At 38.4% G+C, this 22,660-nt stretch overlaps 1 protein-coding gene across 2 annotated transcripts; it reads left to right on the top strand.

Moving 5' to 3' along the window:
- Positions 1-517: 517 nt before the first annotated feature.
- On the top strand, positions 518-22,253 carry LOC122316102 (protein LUTEIN DEFICIENT 5, chloroplastic). Of its 2 annotated transcripts, XM_043132643.1 has the most exons (16): positions 520-821; positions 926-1,088; positions 1,466-1,682; positions 1,787-1,858; positions 1,950-2,060; positions 6,388-6,579; positions 6,763-6,924; positions 8,243-8,338; positions 8,411-8,512; positions 9,156-9,188; positions 9,291-9,371; positions 9,467-9,549; positions 10,032-10,163; positions 21,228-21,288; positions 21,459-21,524; positions 21,864-22,253. In XM_043132643.1, exons 1-16 carry the CDS (start codon positions 707-709, stop codon positions 22,053-22,055), a joined length of 1,878 nt encoding a protein of 625 aa, XP_042988577.1. In that variant the 5' UTR covers positions 520-706; the 3' UTR covers positions 22,056-22,253. The 2 variants fall into 2 exon arrangements, with proteins under 2 accessions (XP_042988578.1, XP_042988577.1); XM_043132644.1 differs by lacking the exons at positions 21,228-21,288; positions 21,459-21,524; positions 21,864-22,253 and adding an exon at positions 10,611-11,062 and having other exon boundaries at positions 518-821.
- The last annotated feature ends 407 nt before the right edge of the window (positions 22,254-22,660 follow it).

Here is a 22,660-nt window from a genome sequence, read left to right as displayed (position 1 = left end):
ACAAATAATTTTTAATTTTAAGTTTTTAATTTTTTTATCTAATAATTATCTAATTATTATAATTTTTTTCAAACTTTTCAATAAAACATAAAAAATAATTTAATATTTTCAAATTTTAAAATAAAAATAATATTATAATAATATTTTAACTTTATAATATTTTTATTATTTCTTTTATCAAAATCAAATAAAATATGTCATTTCAGATTATTTTATTACTTCACAAACTCTTTTATTATTATTAGGAAAAATCTTATTGTAAACTAATACATACAGTTATTTAATATGATTAATCAAAAAATAAATTTTATTAAAAATAATATTAATTTAAATTTTAAATATAAAATTATTAACATTGATACAAATTAATACGTAAATTCATTTATACTTAACAAAACTCTTATCTCCGGGCAGCCCCTAAGGAACTGGACCTTTCGGAAGGGTGAGATTTTGTTTTGGCGGTTGTTGGGTATCTAACAATGTAACGTGTTAGAGATTCCCTCCAATCATTTAGCGGTGTTAGAGAATGAAGTGGCCCCCGTTTTGGTGCTCTTTATCGTCACAATCCTGTCCTGACCTCCTCTATCACTCTCCCACGAGTCACTCTTCTAGTCTCTCGTTGCAATTTTTTCATCTTTGCCACTGTTAGTCTGTTACTAACAAAGCCACCCACCTCCGGATTTATCGTTTCGGGCAGTCCGTCTCCATGGCTGCCAGTTTTCCTCTCTTTAGAGCCGCACCCTCCTCTACCAAACCTGTTCGTATCCGCAAGTTCAATCCCAGTACCCGATTTCCCCCTTTGTACGCCAAAAGACATCCAGGTTGCTATGCTCCCCTTCAACGATTTTTCCGCGCAAGTTTCTTTTGTATATATGACTCCATTTATAGATTTTTTTGCGTGTGTGTGTGTGTGTGTGTTGTGCAGTTTTACGTGGATTATCTACCATCGCTTGCGCTTCTTCCAGTGGGAAGGAGCCTGACTCTGTGGACGATGGTGTCAAGAGCGTTGAACGGCTGCTTGAACAAAAACGGCGCGCAGATCTCTCTGCCCGGATTGCCTCGGGGGACTTCACTGTGGAGCAATCCGGGTATGCTTTTAAGAACCTTGAATTGTTCCACAATGCTTTTGATTTCCGTACCGTAGTCACCCTTGTGATATGTATTTTACTCAATGCGGCGAAAATTCATCTGGATATGTTCAAATTCACATGAAACGAATCCTTTAGTTTTTATTTCACTTATGAGTTATGTGTATGATTGTTTTCTTCTGGTAAGTAAAAGGAAAATATGTAATGATCATAATACCAATAGGTTAAGTAAAGTAGCGATTATTTTCTTCTTCTTCTTCTTCTTCTCGTGTGTGTATGTTCTTTAAGAAGAGATCTTGGTATTGGTATGTCTTGAAATGCGTGGATGTTATCCTTCTTGGGAATGGTATTCATGTATTTGTCTTTTGTTTTGCAAGGTTTCCATCAGTGGTGAAGGAAAGTTTGTTGAAGTTGGGGGTTCCAAGTGCGGTGCTGGAATTTTTATTTGGTTGGCTTTATAACCATGGAGATTGTCCAAAGATCCCGGAGGCAAAAGGATCAGTTAATGCCATTAGGAATGAGGCCTTTTTCATCCCCTTGTATGAACTTTACCTCAGATACGGTGGAATTTTTAGGTTGAATTTTGGACCAAAGGTTGGTTTTTTATTATCTGTATTTATATTTCGTCTGGAATTGACTTGACCATTTAGGGCATGACCATTATGGATTTTTGATCAACCCCTTCATGTTGGTTGTAGTCATTTCTAATAGTTTCCGATCCTTCCATCTCAAAGCATATATTGAAGGACAACTCAAAGGCTTATTCAAAGGTAAACAAAGTGCCCTTTTGTCCTTATGCTTATTCTATTCTAGCCCTCCCTCCTCTTCTTTCTCAGCAGCTTTTTAACACTTTGATGTCAGGGTATTTTGGCTGAAATTCTAGAATTTGTCATGGGAAAGGGGCTCATCCCTGCTGATGGGGAGATATGGCGTGTTCGGAGACGTGCTATAGTGCCATCGTTGCATCAGAAGGTGATTCCAATGATTTATTGATTTCATTTTTATGTTGTTTGCGTACCAAACTTTTCTTGTGATTAAAGTGTTTCAATCAAATAATTTTGTTAATATAGTTCTAAAGTATGCAAATCCCATGCACTACATTTAAAAAAGGTAGGAAAAATCTGGGTTCCACGTGAAAAAACTAACTTTTTCATGGTGGACTCCGGTTTTTTCAAAGTGAGTGCGCGGGGCTTGCACACCTTATAATTGTATCTAGCATTACTCTTCATGTAAAGTTAATTCTTAATGGCCAAAGAATGAGGCATGATATTGCACACTCTATTTGTAAATAGATTAGTGCACTCCATATGAATGAGTGGATGCATTTTACCTTTAAAAGGAAAAAGGGTCATCTATCTATTATAATGGGAATTATTCCAATTATGTGAAGTGTAACACCTTGTCCCTTATAAGGACAGGGATGCTACTAACGCTTTTAAGAATAACTTAGCACCTTGTGCTAAGAAAATAACTTATTAATAAATAAAAGCATAAATCTAAAAATTCCATCATGGTCTAGGCCTCTAACTCTTGAAATTGACCCAAATTCTGTCTTGCAACTTCATCCTCATATTGATAATTATCTGGGATGGTTAAAAAATTAAAACGAAAATGAGTTGAATACTCAATAAGTAACACATCAAACTTATCTTTCACTTTTCTTATTGGCCGGTACCCATTGTTGACCACCATGAATTGGGGTTTAGCAATTCTTGTGATTTCGATTTTGTCCGAGGACTTGGGTTAGGAATCCCATATATGAGGCTGACATCACTAGGTGTACCACCAGTGTGCCTATCTTGGCATTGCAATCTGTCCTTTATCTTATAGTACCTAGGGGTGAGTACCGACCCAGTCGAAGTCGGAATCCCTTAAATCTAAATCCAATTCTAACTTGTGTAGGCTCTGATTCGACTCGGATTCGTTGGAGCAGAGTCGGAATTTTGTTTTAATAGTTTTTTTAGCTTCATATTTAGCCCATTTTTACACTCCTTATCTCCAAATATTCTACTTATCAAAAAAATATTTAGCCCATTTTTAAACAATACTTTTTTGTGGACTTTTTTTTATAATTGTTAGTATTGATTATTAATAAATACTATTTCACTACTGTCTAATTATATGTTATTATACTATAGTCTTACAATTTATGTGTTATTAACTTATTATACTAAATTTATTTATTTATTTTTATTTTTTTTATAAGTAAGAATATATTTTATTGTTATAGAAATAGGCATAGCCCAAGTACACAGAAAGTATACATGTGATTACACCTAGTTAGGAACTAGAAACGATTATAAGGAAATCATGAAAGTTGAGATCATACTGTAGTATTACATATTATTTCTAGTGTCTAATTATATGTTATTATATTATAGTATTATGTGTTATTAACTTATTATATTAGATTTATTTCTATACTAGTGTCTAACTTATTTCTATATTAGACTTATTTCTAGTGTCTAATTTAATGTTATTATACTTTAGTAAATTAATATTATGTGTTATTTACTTATTATATTAGACTGATTAGTTATTTCTACACCAGTGTCTAATTTATTTATATATTAGACTTATACTATAGTGTCTAATTACATGTTATTATACTTAAGTAAATTAGTATTATGTGTTATTAACTTATTATACTAAACTTATTTCGATGCTAGTGTCTAACTTATTTCTATACTTGATTATGTGTGGTAGTAATACTATGATGTTTGCATATACTAAACTGTTATTAATATATTTATATTATAGGATAAGTATATTATTTTATAATAATTAGCTCATGCTAGTATATTATCGAATTTAACTATATAAGTTCTAGTTATATAACTATATAACTATACTAGTATATATGATCCATATATAGATAAATATATATTTGTATAACATATGTTTACTATTGGAGTCGAAGCATAAAGTCAAAGCTGGATCGGATTGGAGTCGGAGTCGGTCTGGTGACACCTTTGACTTCGACTCTGACGAAAAAATTAAAAAAAATCTGACTCCAACTTTGTTTTGTCAGAGTCGGAGCGGAGTTGGATTTCTGGATTTTTGCTCAACCTAATTGGTACCATCATACATATCATAACATAGACCATTACATATCTTAAGCATCATACATTCGATCATGAACTTGCTTTCTTTTCATATCTTGTCTTACCATGATGGATGTAAAATACATTATAATATAGATCATCATAACATCATAAGTGAAGACATATCATGATGCATGTGAAACACATCATAACATCGCATTCAAAAATCACTTTCATCATAACTTGGGTACATAAACAGGGGCTTACAATGAAGGGCCATACAAAACATAATACTTCAAAAACGTTGTTCAATATATATATATATAATTACATACATACATGCACACATAAGGGTATGATCATGGTATTTACCTTACAGCTCTGAGCAACAATTTGCACATCGATAATCACCTATATCATCACACATAATATCACATCAATTTCTCATTCTGTGCACCATCAATTAAAAGACTAGAACTTCACTTAATGGAAAACCCGAGGGTCGACATCCAAAAACATATTTTCCTTAAAATCACAGTGCTTGTAACTCGTAATGATATTCTTCCCTCTTATAAACATCAACCATAATTATAAATCCAACTTGACCTGCGTAAGCATCTGTAACACATATTTGACTAAGCCATCTTCCCATGTCACAATTACACCCATAATATTAAACCTAAATGGTTTACGGGAGAGAGTTACTGTACGGAGAGAGAGGGTGAGTTTACACTTTTGTGGTGGGACTTGCTTTCAGTTGAACTGAGATGGTTTTGGCTGTAACACATATGTGGCTGGTGTTGACTGAGCGCGAGGTAGAGCTTGGCTTTCACGGTTGCACAGCAGGGCTGAGTTGTCGTCACTGGTTCTTGATGTGGTGCACAGTGCTGTGAGTTTGAGGTAGAGCTGGGCTTGGAAGCAATGGGAGAGCTTTGACCTAGTGCAGCTATGGTGTGAGGCTGAGAGGACTGTGAGAGAGCTGGCTATGATGGAAGAAAAACAAAGAGGCAGAGGAGAACTTATGGCGAATTTGAGAGAGGTGTGTCGAATTCTTGAGCTTGCTGGTCTTGAGAGAAAGCAGAGATAGTTTGCTGCAACTTGGCAAGGGTGACAGTGCGCAGGAGAGGGAGAGCTTGCTGTGGTGCGGTGCAATGTGAGGCAGAACCAGAGAGAACGTCGATTGAGAGAGATATGATGAGGAGAGTAGATGGAAGGGGTCTAAGACTCTGAGCATGAGTAGTTTCTATAGAAGTGAAGGAGTCCCGATGAGCAGTAGGAATTTGGGAGCGAGTGGTCTGCCACGTCCTATTCAAACTATGAGGGTGAGTTTTGATTGAAGTCCAATTTGTCTAAGGAGCTTGTTGCCTAGGAGGTTGGTGTTTGGGTGGTGCTCAACTACCCAGATGAGTTGGATGTTCTTGCCCTTCTGGGCTTAAGAATCCTGTGTGGTGCATTTCTAGATGGGCTAGGCCCGCAACTAAAGGGGCGTTGAAGTTTTCATAGGTCGGGCCCAATAAATCCAAAAGAAGGCCATCTTAAATGGCCAATGGGCTTGTAGTAAATGTATGGGCTGGCCCATTTTACCCAATAGAAGGTTCCTTGCACAAATTCTTGGACCTATTATCCATTGAACTTGGGCCAACTTATTCTCTAAATATCAAATGGGCTTGCAGGATATCTCATGGGCTCATGGGCATGCATATCCATCACCTAAATTAGGCTTCTATAAAACTTGGGACTGTGGGTCCAATAACGAATTCAATCCAAGTGTAGGCTTGCATACTTACGAATTTATCCTATGGGTGAGTCTCTAATCCCAATAAATTATCAATAAACATTTTCACAGATCCAAACCTAGACATCCATTAATTAAACCTCAAGCAATGGACATAGGCTCAAAGGCCCAATTTCAGATCTAATCCATATTTCCTTTCTAAAAATAGAAACCCAAATTATGAGGTAATTCCTAATATTTTCTAAAGTAAAAACCTTAAAAGTTTGGGGTGTTACAGCAAGAGAAGAAGATATTAGTTTCAGGAAAGGAACACGGTTTAAAGAAAATAGAAAAAAGCAGCTTTATCACTGGATGGAAAAAGAAAAGAAAAGAGAAGAAAGAAAAATGTCATTTACACTGAGGCGTAGAAGTTAGAAGTAACGTGCCTTTGAAATGCCTCTATGTTTGAGGCTATTGAACCTTGTTATCATTCACCTGTTTTGCCGTTGACTTTTTTTTTTTTTTTTACTTTTATCTGTAGTATGTGGCTGCTATGATTAACCTCTTCGGACAAGCTACAGATAGGCTTTGCAACAAGCTAGATGTTGCTGCATCTGATGGGGAAGATGTTGAGATGGAGTCACTTTTCTCACGTTTGACATTGGACATCATTGGCAAGGCAGTATTTAATTATGATTTTGATTCATTAACTAATGATACTGGGATAGTTGAGGTATTTTTTTTGTCCTCCACTCTTTTGCCTTCAATGTTACCTTCAGTTTGTTGGAGTTCATTTCTGCTTTAGTTTTCCTGCTTCATTTCATTTTTCTTTAATGTTGCTTTTATACAAGTGCTTCATGTATGTGTGCGTGCGTGTGTGTGCATGTGTTTTTATGTTGTATTTTTGCTAGCCCAGGCTGTTTACACTGTACTGAGAGAAGCAGAAGATCGGAGTGTAGCTCCAATTCCAATCTGGGAGATTCCAATATGGAAAGACATTTCACCCCGGCAAAAAAAGGTTTCCGCTGCACTCAAATTGATTAATGACGTTCTTGATGATCTAATAGCAATATGTAAGGTAAGTCCTCAACTGTTGGAGCAGCATTCTGTGCTATACAAACTTGTTTTGGTATATAATGGTCCAATTCATATGGATGTGCACTGCTACATATTTGCTCATACAAAAGTAATGCTGTGGTGCCTACCTTTTAACCAGTGCCAATATTTACTTCCCAAGTTTTATATACTTAGTAAGGGCTTACATTAACATTGTACGTGAGACTATTTGATTTATTTAATAAGTAAAGACTATTTTATTTAATATACATTTGAAATATATCAATTGGAGGTGCCTCATCCTTGAATGTTATGCCCAAGGCAAAGATTCTGGAAAACCATAGGGCGCCTAATACAGCGACAATGATGTATTTAAATATCAAGTTGTAAAGGCCAAAAAGGCCCATATATATATATCACCTTCCAAAAGAACTGAGTTGACAGATTCTGTCAATTCTAATGCTTAAAATTTAACCATAAGAGTTATTAGATCTGTATATAAAATTATTTGAATCTTAGCCATCTTCTAACCGTATGACACCTTTATTAAGAAGTTACATTTTACCTTCTCAGATATGTCTTCATTGCTGATAAAATCCTAATTGAATACAGTAACTTATTTATTTTGTGACACCTGTTATGATACAACTCAATTATAGAGTTTCATGATTTCATCTTTCAGTGTTAGAAAACACATTTTACTGTGCAAGGGGAGAAAATATTTCCCAAATTACGATTTTGGACTTTCTTTGTGCTGGAACTTGTATGAGATTCTCGCTTTGTTAAAAAAGGCAACTGCCTTGTTCATGATAAAGTAGGGTCCTTTTGGATTTTTTTTTGTTTTCTGTTTTTTTTTTTTTTTTTGGGGGGGGGGGGGGGGAAGTTTATTGAAATCACCTAACCTCCTGTAATTCCTCTACGGAATTGAGGTTTCTGGCAATGTCAAAGATAAGGAAGAAGCTTGTGGCAGCAAACAAAGTAGGTGATGTTTGCTCGGTGAAAAGTCACCTTAAAATTTGGTAAATTACCAATTGTTGAACAATATACTGCAGTCGTACTTGCAGAAGCAAGATATACGAATAGGTCAGAAAAAAAAACAAGTTACTAGAGTTAATGTGCAACTTGATTTTTTTTTTTTTTTGGCTCTCTCTAAAAATTGGATTTTTTTTTTTATTTTTTTTATCAATTTTTTAAAATTCCATTCATGATTAAACTGAACAAAGTTCTATGCTGGCAAGTCTGTGATTCATCAAAATAATTGTAACTTTTTACATGTACTGGGCTGCTACGTTTGCCAGTTCTTGTTTTTGTATTATTATTTTATTTGTTTCCATTTGCAGAGGATGGTAGATGAAGAAGAGCTACAGTTTCATGAAGAATACATGAATGAACAAGATCCTAGTATTCTCCACTTTCTTTTGGCATCGGGAGATGATGTATGATCCAAAATCTTTTTAAATATTTTTATTTCAGCTGAAAGGATTGATGCTTTCCTAATTTTCTGTTAGGTTTCAAGCAAGCAACTCCGTGATGACTTGATGACAATGCTTATAGCTGGGCATGAAACATCTGCTGCAGTATTAACGTGGACCTTTTATCTTCTCTCCAAGGTAAAGTATTTTTAAGGTTTCGTTAAGTCTTGTAGTGCACGTTTGCCTAGTTGCATTCGATCAATAAAGTTTTATTACTTTTTTTAAAAAAAAAAAAAAAAAAGTCTTGTAGTGCATGAACAATTTACATCAGTTTTGGCATACGAAAATCTTGGAGTAGTAGAACATGGCCGAATATTGAAAATAGCATATACTTTCTCAACAATTTTCATTAGATAGTTTCAATGGCTGAATGGAAAATAATAGTTGGTTAAACCAAAACTTAAGGAAAATGTCTAATAACCCTTTAGTTGAGACTGTCTATCTTGTAATGTTCATGGTTTTGTGCAGATCGTCGCCATTGCAATTAATGTATTAAGAACCTACAATGTAGCTTTCAAGCAACATGAATGTATATATTTTTCTTCCTGTTTGTAAGCATGGCCATGTATGCTCACACAACTGCCCTAATTTTATTCTTACAACCAAATCAAATGGATTGACTAGTAATTCGAGTAACAGGTACACATGATAGCTATATATATTAGTTTGTGTTTGTGTGTGGGTGGGTGTTCATGTGTGTATATTTCTGCATATGAGGACAGTATGTGTCTTGCATAAATTGCTACTTTGTAAAGGTGATCATTACTTTTTGATTGGGCAGGAGCCTAGAGTGATGTCCAAGCTGCAAGAGGAGGTATATTAAAATGTTTTATTCATCTAGATTTGTATCATAAGCAAGAAGAGTGACATATACACGAGTTTATGAGATATTATGTAATTGTACTGTATTGTTTAGGTTGATGCTGTTTTAGGAGATCGGTTTCCCAGAATTGAAGACATGAAGAAACTCAAGTATGCAACTCGAGTAATCAACGAAGTGAGAAGATGAATGCTTTCAAAATTTTTGGATTTAAAATCTTTTACTTTCATGCATTGACATTTTGTTTTTCATTTTTCTTCCTTTCTTTGTAGTCCTTGAGGCTTTACCCACAACCGCCTGTATTAATTCGTCGGTCACTGGTGGATGATGTCCTTGGGAAGTACCCCATAAAAAGGTTATATCATATTAATTCCACTGCCAATATTATTTCTACCAGTTATTATACATTTTCATCCAGTCCTCAAACAAGAAATCATTCTTTTGAAGTTCTTACACTCTCCCTCATTCTTTTGAAGTTCTTATACACTCCCTCATTCTTTTGAAGTTTTTATTTTCTATTGGTATTTGGTAGATATTGATGGCTGAGATTCTTCCTTCTGTTCTATCATTGGATGCCGCATAATGCTCATTAGCATTTATGTGTTTTTACGTGGGATAAATGTCATTTGCCCACTTCCTGATAGCTTAGGCTTTATAGTTTGATTACTAACATGGTATCAGGGCCTACTTAAATTGATTCCAGTCTTGGAACCACATTTCATTTGTTTCATGCATTGTCTTGTGTTGTTGAGTTTTTCTATTTGATGTTATTACCATTGTTCTCTATCTAATTATCTGTCTTGGAAATATTTATCGGTTTTCGTTAATTATTTACAGGGGTGAGGATATCTTTATTTCTGTTTGGAACCTGCATCGCAGTCCAAAGCTTTGGGATGAGGCAGATATGTTTAAACCTGAAAGATGGCCTTTAGATGGACCCAATCCGAATGAAACAAACCAAAACTTCAGGTATATTTAAAACCTTTCTTTTTTTCTTTCTTTACCAATGTAATTTTGTTCATTTCCTGTGTCTAGTTGAAGCTGCTCACTTCGTTATGTTGTAATCCTCCCATTTGTATTGCAATGTATGGCCATCCACCGCATTATCCTTAATCTGTTATTCACCATTAGTAATAATCTGTCACCTTTTTTGGAAACAAAACTGGAATTCAATAAATACTTAGACAATATGTTTTCTCTTTGTACACCCCTTGTCTCCCACTCTCTCATCTCTGGCGCTTCTCGCCGGAGATGACCCTTTGGTCTTCTTTCATATTTTTTGTTAGTTTTCTGCTTGTTCTAGTGTGGCCTTAATTATGGAATCGATTAGGAATGTCATTATAGATCAGAAATGCTTTGAGTTTAAGAAGTTGAATGAGTGGTGGTGGAGATGCACTGAGAGTAGTTGTCGTGCAGTGAACTACATATCATTAGATCAAGCTTCTATGGGGTGGTTGGCTGCCATGGTTAAAGAAGGCATAGCTGATGAAGGACCTGCTACTTTCATCAAAACATGGAGAAGAGGGCCTCAGGTCTTGGTGGTCCAGAGGCAGAGGAACTCTTATGGGAGATTCTTCTCCATTTCGGAATTTGGTCAAGTAAAACGCCGAGGGCTGATTGTAATACCTGAAGGAAGCAAGGGAGAAGGCTGGAGGAATTTTGGGGACATGCTGCAGGAACCATCGGTAGTGCACCATGTTCCGGGAGGAAAAAACAGAGGAAGAAGTGCAGGGAGGGCCTTACCTCTGCCACAAAGGCACCGTAATATTTCGTACAAAGAGGTGCTGTCTCGAGCGCCAAAAATCATAGAATTGGCAGGAGATCTTTCTGCTGTGGGTAAAGATCAGGAGGGTGTAATGGGTAGCAGGGGAATGTCGGGGCCATTAATGGGAACTCTGTTGCACGCTATTGCTTAGGTCCATGACTTGCACATCCACCAATAATGGGGTTGGTACCCTGCATCTCTTATGGCCATTCTTAAAGCTTCTTTCATAACTTGTCTTTTATCTTTCTTATCATGATGCATGTAGAACACATAATAACATAGCTCATTGTAATCATAAATGAAAAATATCATGATGCATGTAAAACACATAATAATGTGACATTCCAACTCACTTTCATCATGTCATAACTTGATACATAAAGAGGGGCTTTCAATAAAGGGCCATACATACATGATACTTTAAAAACATTGTTTACCATACACATACGGGTATGATCATGCTATTCACATAATTTAGAAAATATGAGTGACAATGAAGGGCGTGATCATCTTACTTACATAATTTGGAAAATATGCATGACAATGAAGGGCGTGACCATATTAATTTGCAACTCTGGACATCAATTAGCGCATCGACAATCACCTATTCAATAAATATATAATCATGCCAATTTATAATCTTGTATGTCATCACTATAAAGACCAAAGCTTCTCTTGTTGGAGTACCCGAGTACCTATTGAGGTTCTAAACGTTCGATTAGCCGTTAACTTTTGGTATATCACTTTAATAATTTTAGTCAATCATTCTTCATCATAATTCATATCTACTTACTCTATAAGATCTTCAAACCTAAGCTTGTCTAGCAATCATATGACTATTCATGTTATTAACACTTAGTCATGTGAGTTCATATAATCTGAACCCTAATGCATCCATTTTCAAGCCTATACTACATGCCACCCGAATTGCTCATGATCTCTGTTTGTTAAATCTGTCCCCATGTTTAAACCATCAAAATCGTGGGTCTAAGTTCTCAAATATGTATGATTTCATTTAAATAATCATCCTAGATGTATGCTTGTCCAATCCCGTGTATAAAGATGCATTCTAATGCCATTAAACCTAATTCTAGGATGTGTATTTTCTAGCCCTTTATGAAATCCGAATTTCACTAATTTCATATGATCTCATGGCATTTGTCTAACATACCTATCGAGAGAGAGAGAGGGAGGGAGGGAGGGAGGGAGGGAGTACACGGCTTGGCTACGTGGTTTGGATCTTGATCTTCTTACTTAGGGTGTGAATGTTGTAGCAAGGGTTTTTGGTTTTAGCACAAAATTTAAGAGAATTTCGTGGCCTTGAAGGGGGTGGGGGGCATGCTTAGGGCTCATATAATGGTAGGTAGGCTCTCGTATGGGGTCTATAAATAGAGTTTGGAGCGTGTAGAGTCCAAGGGGTGTGTTAGTCCTGGTGTTGTGGGTTATGGAGTGTTTGAATGTGATTTGGAGTCATAGTTGATGTAGGAGTTGTATTTGCCTTAGGAGTTGTGGTTGGAGTAGAACTAGACTTGAGCTTGCAACTAGAAGCAACGTGCAAGTAGGTTTTGGGTATAACATATGTGGACTCACTTTCATGGGCTCTCTATGGGTTTGGCAAGGATATACTTGGGCTTGCTCATCCTTACTTGGCCATAGTGGGTTTGGGCCTAGTGGGCTTGGTGGGTTTCTAAATCTTCATAAAATTAATCTTCCAAAATCCTAGGTGCCATATAAATTTTTTTTTTTTTGATAAGTAAAAAGTAGTATATTAATCAAAGAATAGGGATAATGCTCGGTACAAAGTATAGTTGTCCTATCTATGTAGGAGCAATGGAAATAAGAAAATCATGAAAATCTAAGCCATTGAACTCAACCGCAATGGCCCAGGTACAAAGGGTTCTAGTAAAGAATGTTTTCAATTCCTCCATCGATCTCCCTTTGTCCTCGAACGTCCTTTTGTTGCGCTCTTGCCATAAACACCACATGATGCATATAGGAATCATCTTCCACACTGTTTTAATCTATTGAATGCCTCTTAAATTTTTCCAACTAGCAAGAACCGCTACCACCATCTCAAGCATAACCCAGGCCAAGTCAACTTTGCCAAGGACTTCATCCCATAACCCTCTCGCTATCTCATAGTGTATTAAGAGATGATTCATAGATTTACCCCCCTTCCTACACATGCAACACCAATCTGCAATGATCACCCTCCGTTTCCTCAAATTATCCATTATGATAATCTTACCCAAGGAAGCCGTCCACGCAAAAAACGCTGCTTTGGGTGGTGGTGCCTTGTGTCTCCAAAGTTTTCTCCATGGAAATTGGATAGATGGTTCTTGGGTAAGGGTCTTATAAAAGGAGCGCACCGAAAAAAGTACCTTTGCTTGTAGGTGTCCACCTTAGCCTATCCTGTAAGTTACATGGTTTACTAGCATACAAAAGACTATAGAAAGCTTCAAAATTGCTCATCTCCCAATCTTGTGCAGTGCTACTGAAGTTAATGTTCCACTGAATTTGCTCCCTTGATCTCCCCATTACATCTGCTACTGAAACATCTATGTCCCTTGCAATTCGGAATAATGTAGGAAAGGAGTCCTTTAGAGCAACATGATCACACCAAATGTCATACCAGAACTTTATTCGGGTTCCTTCTCCTAAATAGAGTCGAGTATATCGAGAGAGTACCTCCCACCCTGTTCTTGTATGTTTCCACAAACCTACTCCATATGCACCTCTCACTTCTTTTGTACACCAATCCCCCCATAGGCCCCCATATTTTCTCTCTATCACCATCTTCCAGAGGGCTTCAGGTTCCTTATGATATCTCCGCAACCATTTACCAAGTAATGCCCTATTGAAAATTCTCATATTTCTAATACCCAAGCCGCCATTCAAGAGTGGTCTACAAACCTTCTCCAACTTAACAAGGTGAAATTTAAATTCCTCCCCCATTCCACCACACAGGAAATCCCTTTGAAATTTCTCCAGGCGAAGCGCCACATTTGCTGGAATAGAAAATAAGGACAAAAAGTAGGTAGGTAGTTTAGAAAGAGTACTCTTGATCAAGGTAATCCTACCACCTTTTGACAAGTACATTCTCTTCCATCCTGCCAGACGGTGCTCCACTTTCTCTATAACTGGATCCCACAATGAAGCCATTCTCGATGCCGCCCCCAAAGGAAGGCCCAAGTATGTCATAGGTAAAATGGCAGTCTTACATCCCAGGATACTAGCCAACTGTCTGATTCAACGAACTCCTCCAATAGGCACCATATCTGATTTTTCCAAGTTAACTTTCAAACCGGATGTTGCTTCAAAACAAAGGAGAAGGGCCTTCAAAACTCGAACCTGGTTTGGATCTGCTTCACAGAAGAACAAAGTATCATCTGCAAATAATAAATGAGAATTGTTAACAAGTCCCCTATTCGGAGAGCCAATCGTGAAACCAGCCACCAAACCATTCGCAACCAAGGCCGAGGACATTCTGCTCAACGCCTCCATCACAATAACAAAGAGTAATAGGGATAATGGATCTCATTGTCTTAGACCTCGTGTGCTACGAAAGAAACCAGTTGGACTACCGTTAATCAAGACAGAGAATTTCACCGTTGATATGCACCACCTAATCCACGAGCACCATCTCTCCCCAAAACTACATTTCCCTTGAAGATCAAGAAGGAAATCCCAGTTGACATGGTCATACGCCTTCTCCATGTCTAGCTTGCACATAATCCCTGTATCGCTAGTTTTCAAGCGGCTATCTATGCATTCATTCGCAATAAGGACCGCATCTAGGATTTGCCTATCCTGTACGAAGGCATTTTGGGGTTTTGAAATTAGTTTCCCCACTACCTCACTCGACCGATTCGCTAACACCTTAGATATAATCTTGTATACCCCATTTATTAAGCTAATAGGCCGAAAATCTTTGACCTCCTCATCCCCCGCCTTCTTCGGTATTAGTGCCAAGAAAGTAGCATTAAGGCTTCTTTCAAACTTCCCAGCCAAGTAAAACTCCTGGAACACTCTCATAAGATCATCTTTTAAAACAATCCAGCACGTTTGAAAGAAACCCATTGAAAAACCATCAGGACCCAGTACATTATCTTTAACCATTTTCCTCACGACTTCATAAACCTCCCTTTCCTCAAAAGGCCTCTCTAGACAACAAACATCATTGATCTCAATGGAATCAAAACCAAGCCCCTCAAGCTTAGGCCGCCAACCCACCTGCTCAGAAAGTAATTTATCAAAAAAGTCAACTACATGATTGTTTATCTCTAGCTCTTCTCGACACTCTACACCTTCTATTTTCAACAACTCAATGGTGTTGTATCTCCTGTGCGAGTTAGCTACGCTGTGAAAGAACTTAGTGCTTCGGTCTCCTTCCTTCAACCATAAAGCTCTTGACTTTTGATGCCAAGAGGTCTCTTCTAAAACAACAATACTCTCATGTTCTGTTTCCAGCTCCACTTTTAGTGCAATTTCTTCCTGAGTTAAGGACTGGGCTTATTGTATTCTTTCCAGCCCCTGTATCTCCGTTACCTTGCTTTTCTTGTGCTCCCCTATATCTCCAAAAGTCTGCATATTCCACAACTTTAGGTCTTTTTTTAGAGCTTTCAATTTACTTGCAAAAATAAAACTGGGAGTTCCCTGTATCTGATAAGAAGACCAACATTGCCTGATTCTTTCCTCAAAACCTTCTGCCTTCAACCATATGTTTTCAAATTTGAAGTACCTACGTTGCCTTTGAATTCCTCCACAATCCAGTATAATAGGCCAGTGATCCGAAGATAGACGAGGCAATCTTTTTTGCCATACATCTAGGAAATGACTTTCCCACTCTGGAGAGATTAGAAATCGATCTATTCTAGACCATGTTTGGTTATTAGACCAAGTGCAAGCACCCCCCATTAGTGGTAAATCTACAAGATTCAACTCAAAAATGCACTCCGAGAATTCTGTCATTGCTGACCTTATTCTTTTATTCCCAAAACACTCATTTGGGTATCTTGTAACGTTAAAGTCTCCACCAATACACCATGGAAGATCCCACCAACTATGAACTCCCGCAAGTTCATCCCATACTAATCTTCTCTCATTGTCTAAGTTAGGACCATATACACATGCAAAAGCTCACATAAAATCAACTACCACGCTTCTAAAGGAGCAAGTCACCAAGAAAACCCCTATAAACTCCTCCATTTTCTCCACCACTCTTCTATTCCACATCACCAAAATGCCTCCTGATGCCCCGTTCGCTGCTAGATATACCCAATCTACATACGAACAGCTCCATACACTTCATATTATTTTCCTATTAATGAGCTTCAACTTTTTCTCCTGTAAACAAACTATATCCGTCTTCCAATCCCGAAGCAAGTGTCTTATTTGAAGACGCTTGCTGACCTCGTTCATCCCTCGGACATTCCACGATACAATTTTTGGTTTCATTTGGGATATGCTTGCCCCTTCCCTTTAGTTCTGTCCCTGCTTGCACTACCCTCCGAGTTCATGGACCAAGTTAACCTCCTCAGTTCTCTCTATTTTTTTGAGTCTATTTTCCTATGTTGGTGGTGGCCCGATTCAATAACTGTAAGTAGGGCCATGAACTGATCCTCGTATCTCTCGCACCTCAGTCCTACTAAATGTTGAATATCCTTTACCATATTAAGAACCCAATCTGAAACACTGGGTTGGTCTGGAAACATGAAATTTAGCGGGACAGGCTCACACACTTCCACCTGATCTGCAAGCACCACTTGGTTGAAAATTATTTCCTGATTTGGTTGTATAGGGACTATATTCAAAGGGGTGCGAAGTGTATCTTCAACCCTTGAAATTTCATCCACCCCACCGAGTTCTGGGCCTATTTGAATAGACCTCGGAATCATTTCATCATCTGAAGAGACCAAGTCCTCACTGTCCGATTCCATTAAGAGCTTGTCATCCTTTTTCGCCACCACAATAGTTTCCAAACTCTACTTGCAAGAGTTCGCCGCCACCACAACGGTCTCAACCCTTGCCTCTTGTGTTGTCGGTGTTGTTTGTCTCATCGCTGGCGAAGAAGACCCTCCCAAATGGCTTGCGAGGTCTTTAGAGGAATCTAGTGACGTTTTCCGGCCACCCCACTCGTGCGGATGATCATCGGTGAGCATCACCTTCGGCATCGGGGATTTCTGGGTGCCCTCCGAAGACTCCCCCTGCGCCGGCAACGATTGTGGCTAAGCAACCGCAACGAGGCCTCTTAGTGTTGTACTGTTCGAAGCCCCAGGGCTTTCAGCACTAGGCCTTGGGCTAGGGACCCTGGACCGTGAGCTGGGGCCTGTTCTTTTGGCCCACCCACGGTTTACTCCCGCTAGTCTCCTTCCTTGGGCTGAGTCCCATAATTCGGCCCGTCCCTTGCGTCTTGGGCTGAGGTCCAAACTTCGGCCCTGGTACCTGTCTCCATACTTCACTGGCCTTTCCTTTGCCTTTACCCATTTCCCTATACTCGGGCCTCTGGGCTTGGCCCAGCCCCCTCCAGCCCAACTCTCCACCATCCCCTTTGTTATTTCGCCCGACCACCTTTTTAATCTCATCCATTTCCTTATGTAGTTGCCATACTTGTCTCTGCAAATCCTCCAACTTATTGCCCACCTCTCTGTCAACCTCCCTGCCAACGTCCGAATGTTGTACGAAATTTGTGGCTCGAGGCAGACGCCTGCCAGGGTTTCCAGCGCCACCCCCCTTTCCGTCCTGGTCCACAACATCCTTGTAGGACCTTGTCGCTTCCACCTTCTTCCATGGTTGAGCACCTCCATGCATGGCGAACCTTCTTCTTCCTTCTTGCACGGCCTCCTCCAGTGCATCCCCCATTTTCCTCCAACCTCTTCCCCTTCTCCTTTCGGAATAATAATGGAACTTTTCCTACCACCCTCCTGAAACACAGACACCATCACAAAACGATCCCTGGCATTGGAACATCGCCGTGCAAGGAAACGCCGGTGCCCCTCCCTGATGGTACTGTAAACCTCCCGTTCCTCACTACTCAGACTTTGCATCTAATGCCTTTCTAAGCCACTAGACAGTGTTCTCTTCCAACCATAATTCGTGCTCATTCTTCCATCTTCTTTCGATAATACGAAGCTGCCTACCTTCCTTAACAAGGATGAATAGCTTTGATTCAATCACAAGTTCTCTTAATAATCCCATCTGAATGATAAGGATTAAACCATCACCTACTAAGCCCAACCATGATTGTTACAGGATTGGTGTTTTTCGCAAAGAAGATAGGAAAAATCGCCAAGTGTACGGAGAGAAAATGCAATCTATTAGTCGATATACATACTCAAAAACATACCAGATATTGCATTAAACACCAATCTATTAGCCCCACTACTCAGCGGCCACGTCTGTAAGGTTGTGTGTGGCAAACTCCAACTTCTGTTCCTCAATACAGTAAACAACCCAAAACATTTTTTCTGACTCCTTGTCTAGTTCTTCGATTCCTTCACATCAGCCTTGCCATCAAAGTTTGGGGATGCTGTCAGCTAATCTCCACCTTCTATTACCTTGCCTTTTGTAAAAAGTTAAACAAGATTCTTATTTTAACTGGTTCTATTTCTGATATTCTTAATATATGCTAATATCGCTATATTTCAACTTATTATTTACAGTTTTGTTATTTCAACCCAGAACAGTTAGTAAGATAGAGAACATAGGGGGGTATATGATAGAGACACCGAAATAAAGATCTAGCTTTCAAAATTTGAAACATCATTAAGCTTTAAAGAAGTCTTGAATGTGAAAAATGCATCCAATCATAGAGACAACGCAAGGATAGAATTTTCAAATTCAATAGCAAAACCTTGTTCCATAAAAGCTTCATCCATTCTTTTTTTTTTTTTTTTTGATGTTGGGGAACCTCTCCAAGGCAGGGCCCTTTAGACCTACCCCTGCAGAGTAATCCCTAGTCCCGTGCACCACACCCTTGGAAGACTTCATCCATTCCTGAAGTTGTATACCGCGTTTATCAGGTACTGCATCCTGTTAATGATATGCAGCAGTTTTTATTGATAATTTTAAGGATAAAGCCAATAAAGAGTACACAGTGGTAAGAGTCCAATCCTCTGCAGAAGTGGAGAAATTAGATATGGGTTGAGTAGATTTTGAAGGTGCTGTTCAGGGGTCTTTAGAAGCACAGAAGATTGAAGAGTGGACTATGGTCACAACGAGGGGAGAGGTGTTTTTGGCATCTGACCTTTCTCTATCTCCCATTTTTCTGGGTAAGAATTGGGGGGAATAACTCTTCTAGGTGGATTGGGAATGCCCTCAAGCAGTTTGGAAGGGCCTTATATCCTTTTAGGGGATCACACCTGAGAGGAGCCCTCAGCTATGAACCTTTAGATATTCAATTACCATTCTTGAGTTGGAGAATTCTGATGGCTCAGTGATCATTACATCAGATTGGGTCTTGCAACAGGTGGAGTTTTCATCACTTTGTGGGGGTTTCATGCTATGGATTTGAAGAGGAGCTTATGGCTTTTGTGTTCACAGCAATTGAGGCTGGTCGTTATCTGAAGTCTGTGGCCCATGCCTGTTGAGGCACAATCTGATCTTCAAGGTTTGCCAAAATTTTTCACATAGGATGATACAGATAGAAAGATGTGAACATTTTTTGCTTGTCGCTATATGTTGGATTTTTACTGACACTTCCATGGACCGAAGCAATGAAATATGAACAGGTGGCATATGTGACTAATGCACAACATACAGCCCATTATCTTTCGGGATTTTCAGGCTCACAAATTTTGAAGGATGCAAGGAAACATGTCTTGTGCGCTGAAGCAAAGATATGAGCTTGGACTGAGAAGGCCCTTAACAAGAATATTTGCTTGTCTATAGTTCGTCAAGGCCCTACTGTCTACTGTTGTTCGTTATTCAAAAGCTGCTTAATCATGTCCTTGTGATGGTAAGTAAAGTTGTTGGAAATTCGAACCACAATGAGATGACTTAATAATTGTTGACCGAGCAGAGAAAGGTGACAAAAGTTCTAGCATTGGGTCTCTAAGCTGTACTGGTGGCGTTTATGGCTTCTGTTATTATTGGCCATCCATATTTTTATTTAATTTCTAAAAGGAAGAGTTCACTTGGCTGAGGGTGAGAAGGTAGAAGATGAGATGAAGTAATCAATCGTTTGATAATTATGGTGATGTAAAGGTGGAAACTGATGTGCTACCAGCTTGTGGAGAGAGTTGGATGTTAGAAGAACTTTAAAGCGGCAAGTTTGAGTGATACTGAAAATTGGTTGTAACGATTCAAAGAATGCATGAGCGACATTTGGGCCCATACTATAGAAGGACTAGTCAAGGTTACATTTGGAGCCCCTTATAATTTCGTAATAAAGGGTTTGAACCTCTCCCTTCCAAGCAATGTGGTATCCTCATTTTCCACCTTCCTATTCACAATCTCATCATCTGGGTAGTACATGGTATTGTAGAAATATTTTCCTAGGAAGTAAATATGTGCTGGAAAGGTTTGCATTTGATATTAAATTGGGTGAGCTGTAAAATTACTGTCTCCAATTTCAACCAACTTAAAACTGAAACAAGGGAAATAGTAAAACACTTTAACATAACATGGACCAACTCTCCCATGCCAACAGTAGAAAATCTGAATCAGTAAAATCATCAAAGTACCTGTGAATGTGGAAATTCAGATTACTGCTAATTTAAGAGGGTTTTAGCCTGGTGTAGTTTGACTTTGTCAAGTGAAAACGCTTTGTTGCCCCTCATGAATTTTTCTAAATCATGTTGATATGGTTGTGGCAAATGCACTATGATGCGCAGAGTTATAAGGTCATTTATCATATCTCTTCCTTTTAGACTAAGGCGGTGTTTTACAGCATTTTCAATTATAATTGCATTTGTAAGTACAAAAGTGCTTTACAGGATGACCTTGGTGTTGATTCTTGTTTTGAATTGATCTCCACTCCAAGTATGGGTTTGGAACGTTTCTGTGTTGCAATATCCATACTTCCACACCAACATTTGGTTGGGCCACTGTTATTTAAAGTCATGATTGCAATAAAATTTGGTTAGAGAAAATATTAGTGTCCAGGATACTGTTCTTTGTTGGCAGGCATTACTAGTCTCCTTTTGACCTTCTTTGCGATGGGGAATGGTGGATGTTCTCTTGAAATAAAAAAAGAATGCAAACTCTTTCTTCCATTGAAAAGTCACTTGCCATATTATTTACAAAAGGATGATAGTGTCTCTTTCCAGCTATTTGCCCTTTGGTGGTGGACCGCGGAAATGCGTGGGTGACTTGTTTGCTTCGTATGAGGTACGTTTATTAAAACTGCCTTAACATCAAAGCTTGTAGGATGATCACCTCTTACGATAAAAAAAAAATGATGTCAATGTATAGGGATATCTTAATATCTCTGTAATTATTATAGAAATCAGTTATACACTTTACTGTTCTGAGCAAACTTCTACCTTACATTTTTGCAGACTGTTGTAGCACTTGCAATGCTTGTCCGCCGATTTGACTTTCAAATGGCACTTGGAGCTCCTCCTGTAAGTCAACTGCTGGTCATTTTTGCATGTTTTCTTAACCATGATTTCTAAACTTCTTGTCTTGACATTTCCTCAAAGTTGAATGGACTATAAGATCTGATTCTCAGCTTAGACATATGTTAGAACTAATATTACAGTAGCCAAAACTTTATCCATATTCCATGGTAAAGCTATTAAAGCTCAATAGCATAGACAGAAATTTTCTTCCGTAATTGGGTCAACTTTTACCACCACACCAAGATGTGGCCGATAGATGTCCATTAAGCAAAGCTCAGTATTTTTAATTTAGGTAGATTTATATGAGTTTTAGTCAAGTTGCTGAAGTCAGTGGATGTGCAGGTTGAGATGACAACAGGAGCAACAATCCACACAACAGCAGGTTTGAAGATGACAGTCACGAGGAGAGTAAAACCTCCCATAGTACCCGCATTGGAGATGCCCACATTGGGAATGGATGCACCAATCTGTCTTTCCAAAGGGGACAACACTTCGTTGGATCAGGAAAGTGAGGTTTCTTCAGCTCATTCCTGATTGCTGTAGCCGTCCTACTTGCTGCTTGTATGGGATTGAAAAAGCAGTACCGGGGGGGAAAAAAAAAAAACCTAAAGAGGTGGCATTCTTTTGTTAACTTAAGAGAAAGAAACAAGAACTCAAATCAAGAATCACACGGATAGATTTTATTTCCAGGAAAAACTCCACCTCCAAGAATTACAACTTACAAGATTCTTCCTATCGTTCTCCATGCTATTATTCCAGGTATTTATATACAACGTTAAAGATCGAAATGCACCATATGACTATGATACAAAAACGCCTCGTTTTATAAACTTCCCCAAATGACTACGTCTACTATCTATATTAAACGCCTCGTCTTATTAATATTGAGCGCACTTTTTTATCATTTCTTCATTTCTTCCTTTCTCAATCACAAGCTCCAGACCTTTTGTTGTCTTCAGTTTCTACTCTTTCACATACACACTTCAGTATACTCCTAACATTCTCCCCTCCTTCAAAAGCTTTGACCACAAGGCTGGACTAACAAGAAGGGAGTTGGACAAGAGATTAAAGCTAAAGTGGCCACTGAAATATATTCTTTGACAACTTAGTTCCTCGTGGTTTGTTTTCCTCTGGTAAAG

The sequence above is a fragment of the Carya illinoinensis genome, chromosome 7, assembly GCF_018687715.1.
Source record: "Carya illinoinensis cultivar Pawnee chromosome 7, C.illinoinensisPawnee_v1, whole genome shotgun sequence".
NCBI lineage: Eukaryota > Viridiplantae > Streptophyta > Magnoliopsida > Fagales > Juglandaceae > Carya > Carya illinoinensis.
The sequence above is the reverse complement of the archived record's forward strand: the minus strand, read 5'-3'. Positions and strand labels throughout refer to the sequence as shown.

What these genes read in the sequence shown, in the direction of transcription:
- LOC122316102 (XM_043132643.1), top strand. Translation starts at nt 707, where the DNA reads ATGGCTGCCAGTTTTCCTCTCTTTAGAGCCGCACCCTCCTCTACCAAA. An exon ending in GTACGCCAAAAGACATCCAG is followed by an intron (nt 822 to 925) that starts GTTGCTATGCTC and finishes TGTGTTGTGCAG; the next exon opens with TTTTACGTGGATTATCTACC. An exon ending in CCTTTTATCTTCTCTCCAAG is followed by an intron (nt 8,513 to 9,155) that starts GTAAAGTATTTT and finishes TTGATTGGGCAG; the next exon opens with GAGCCTAGAGTGATGTCCAA.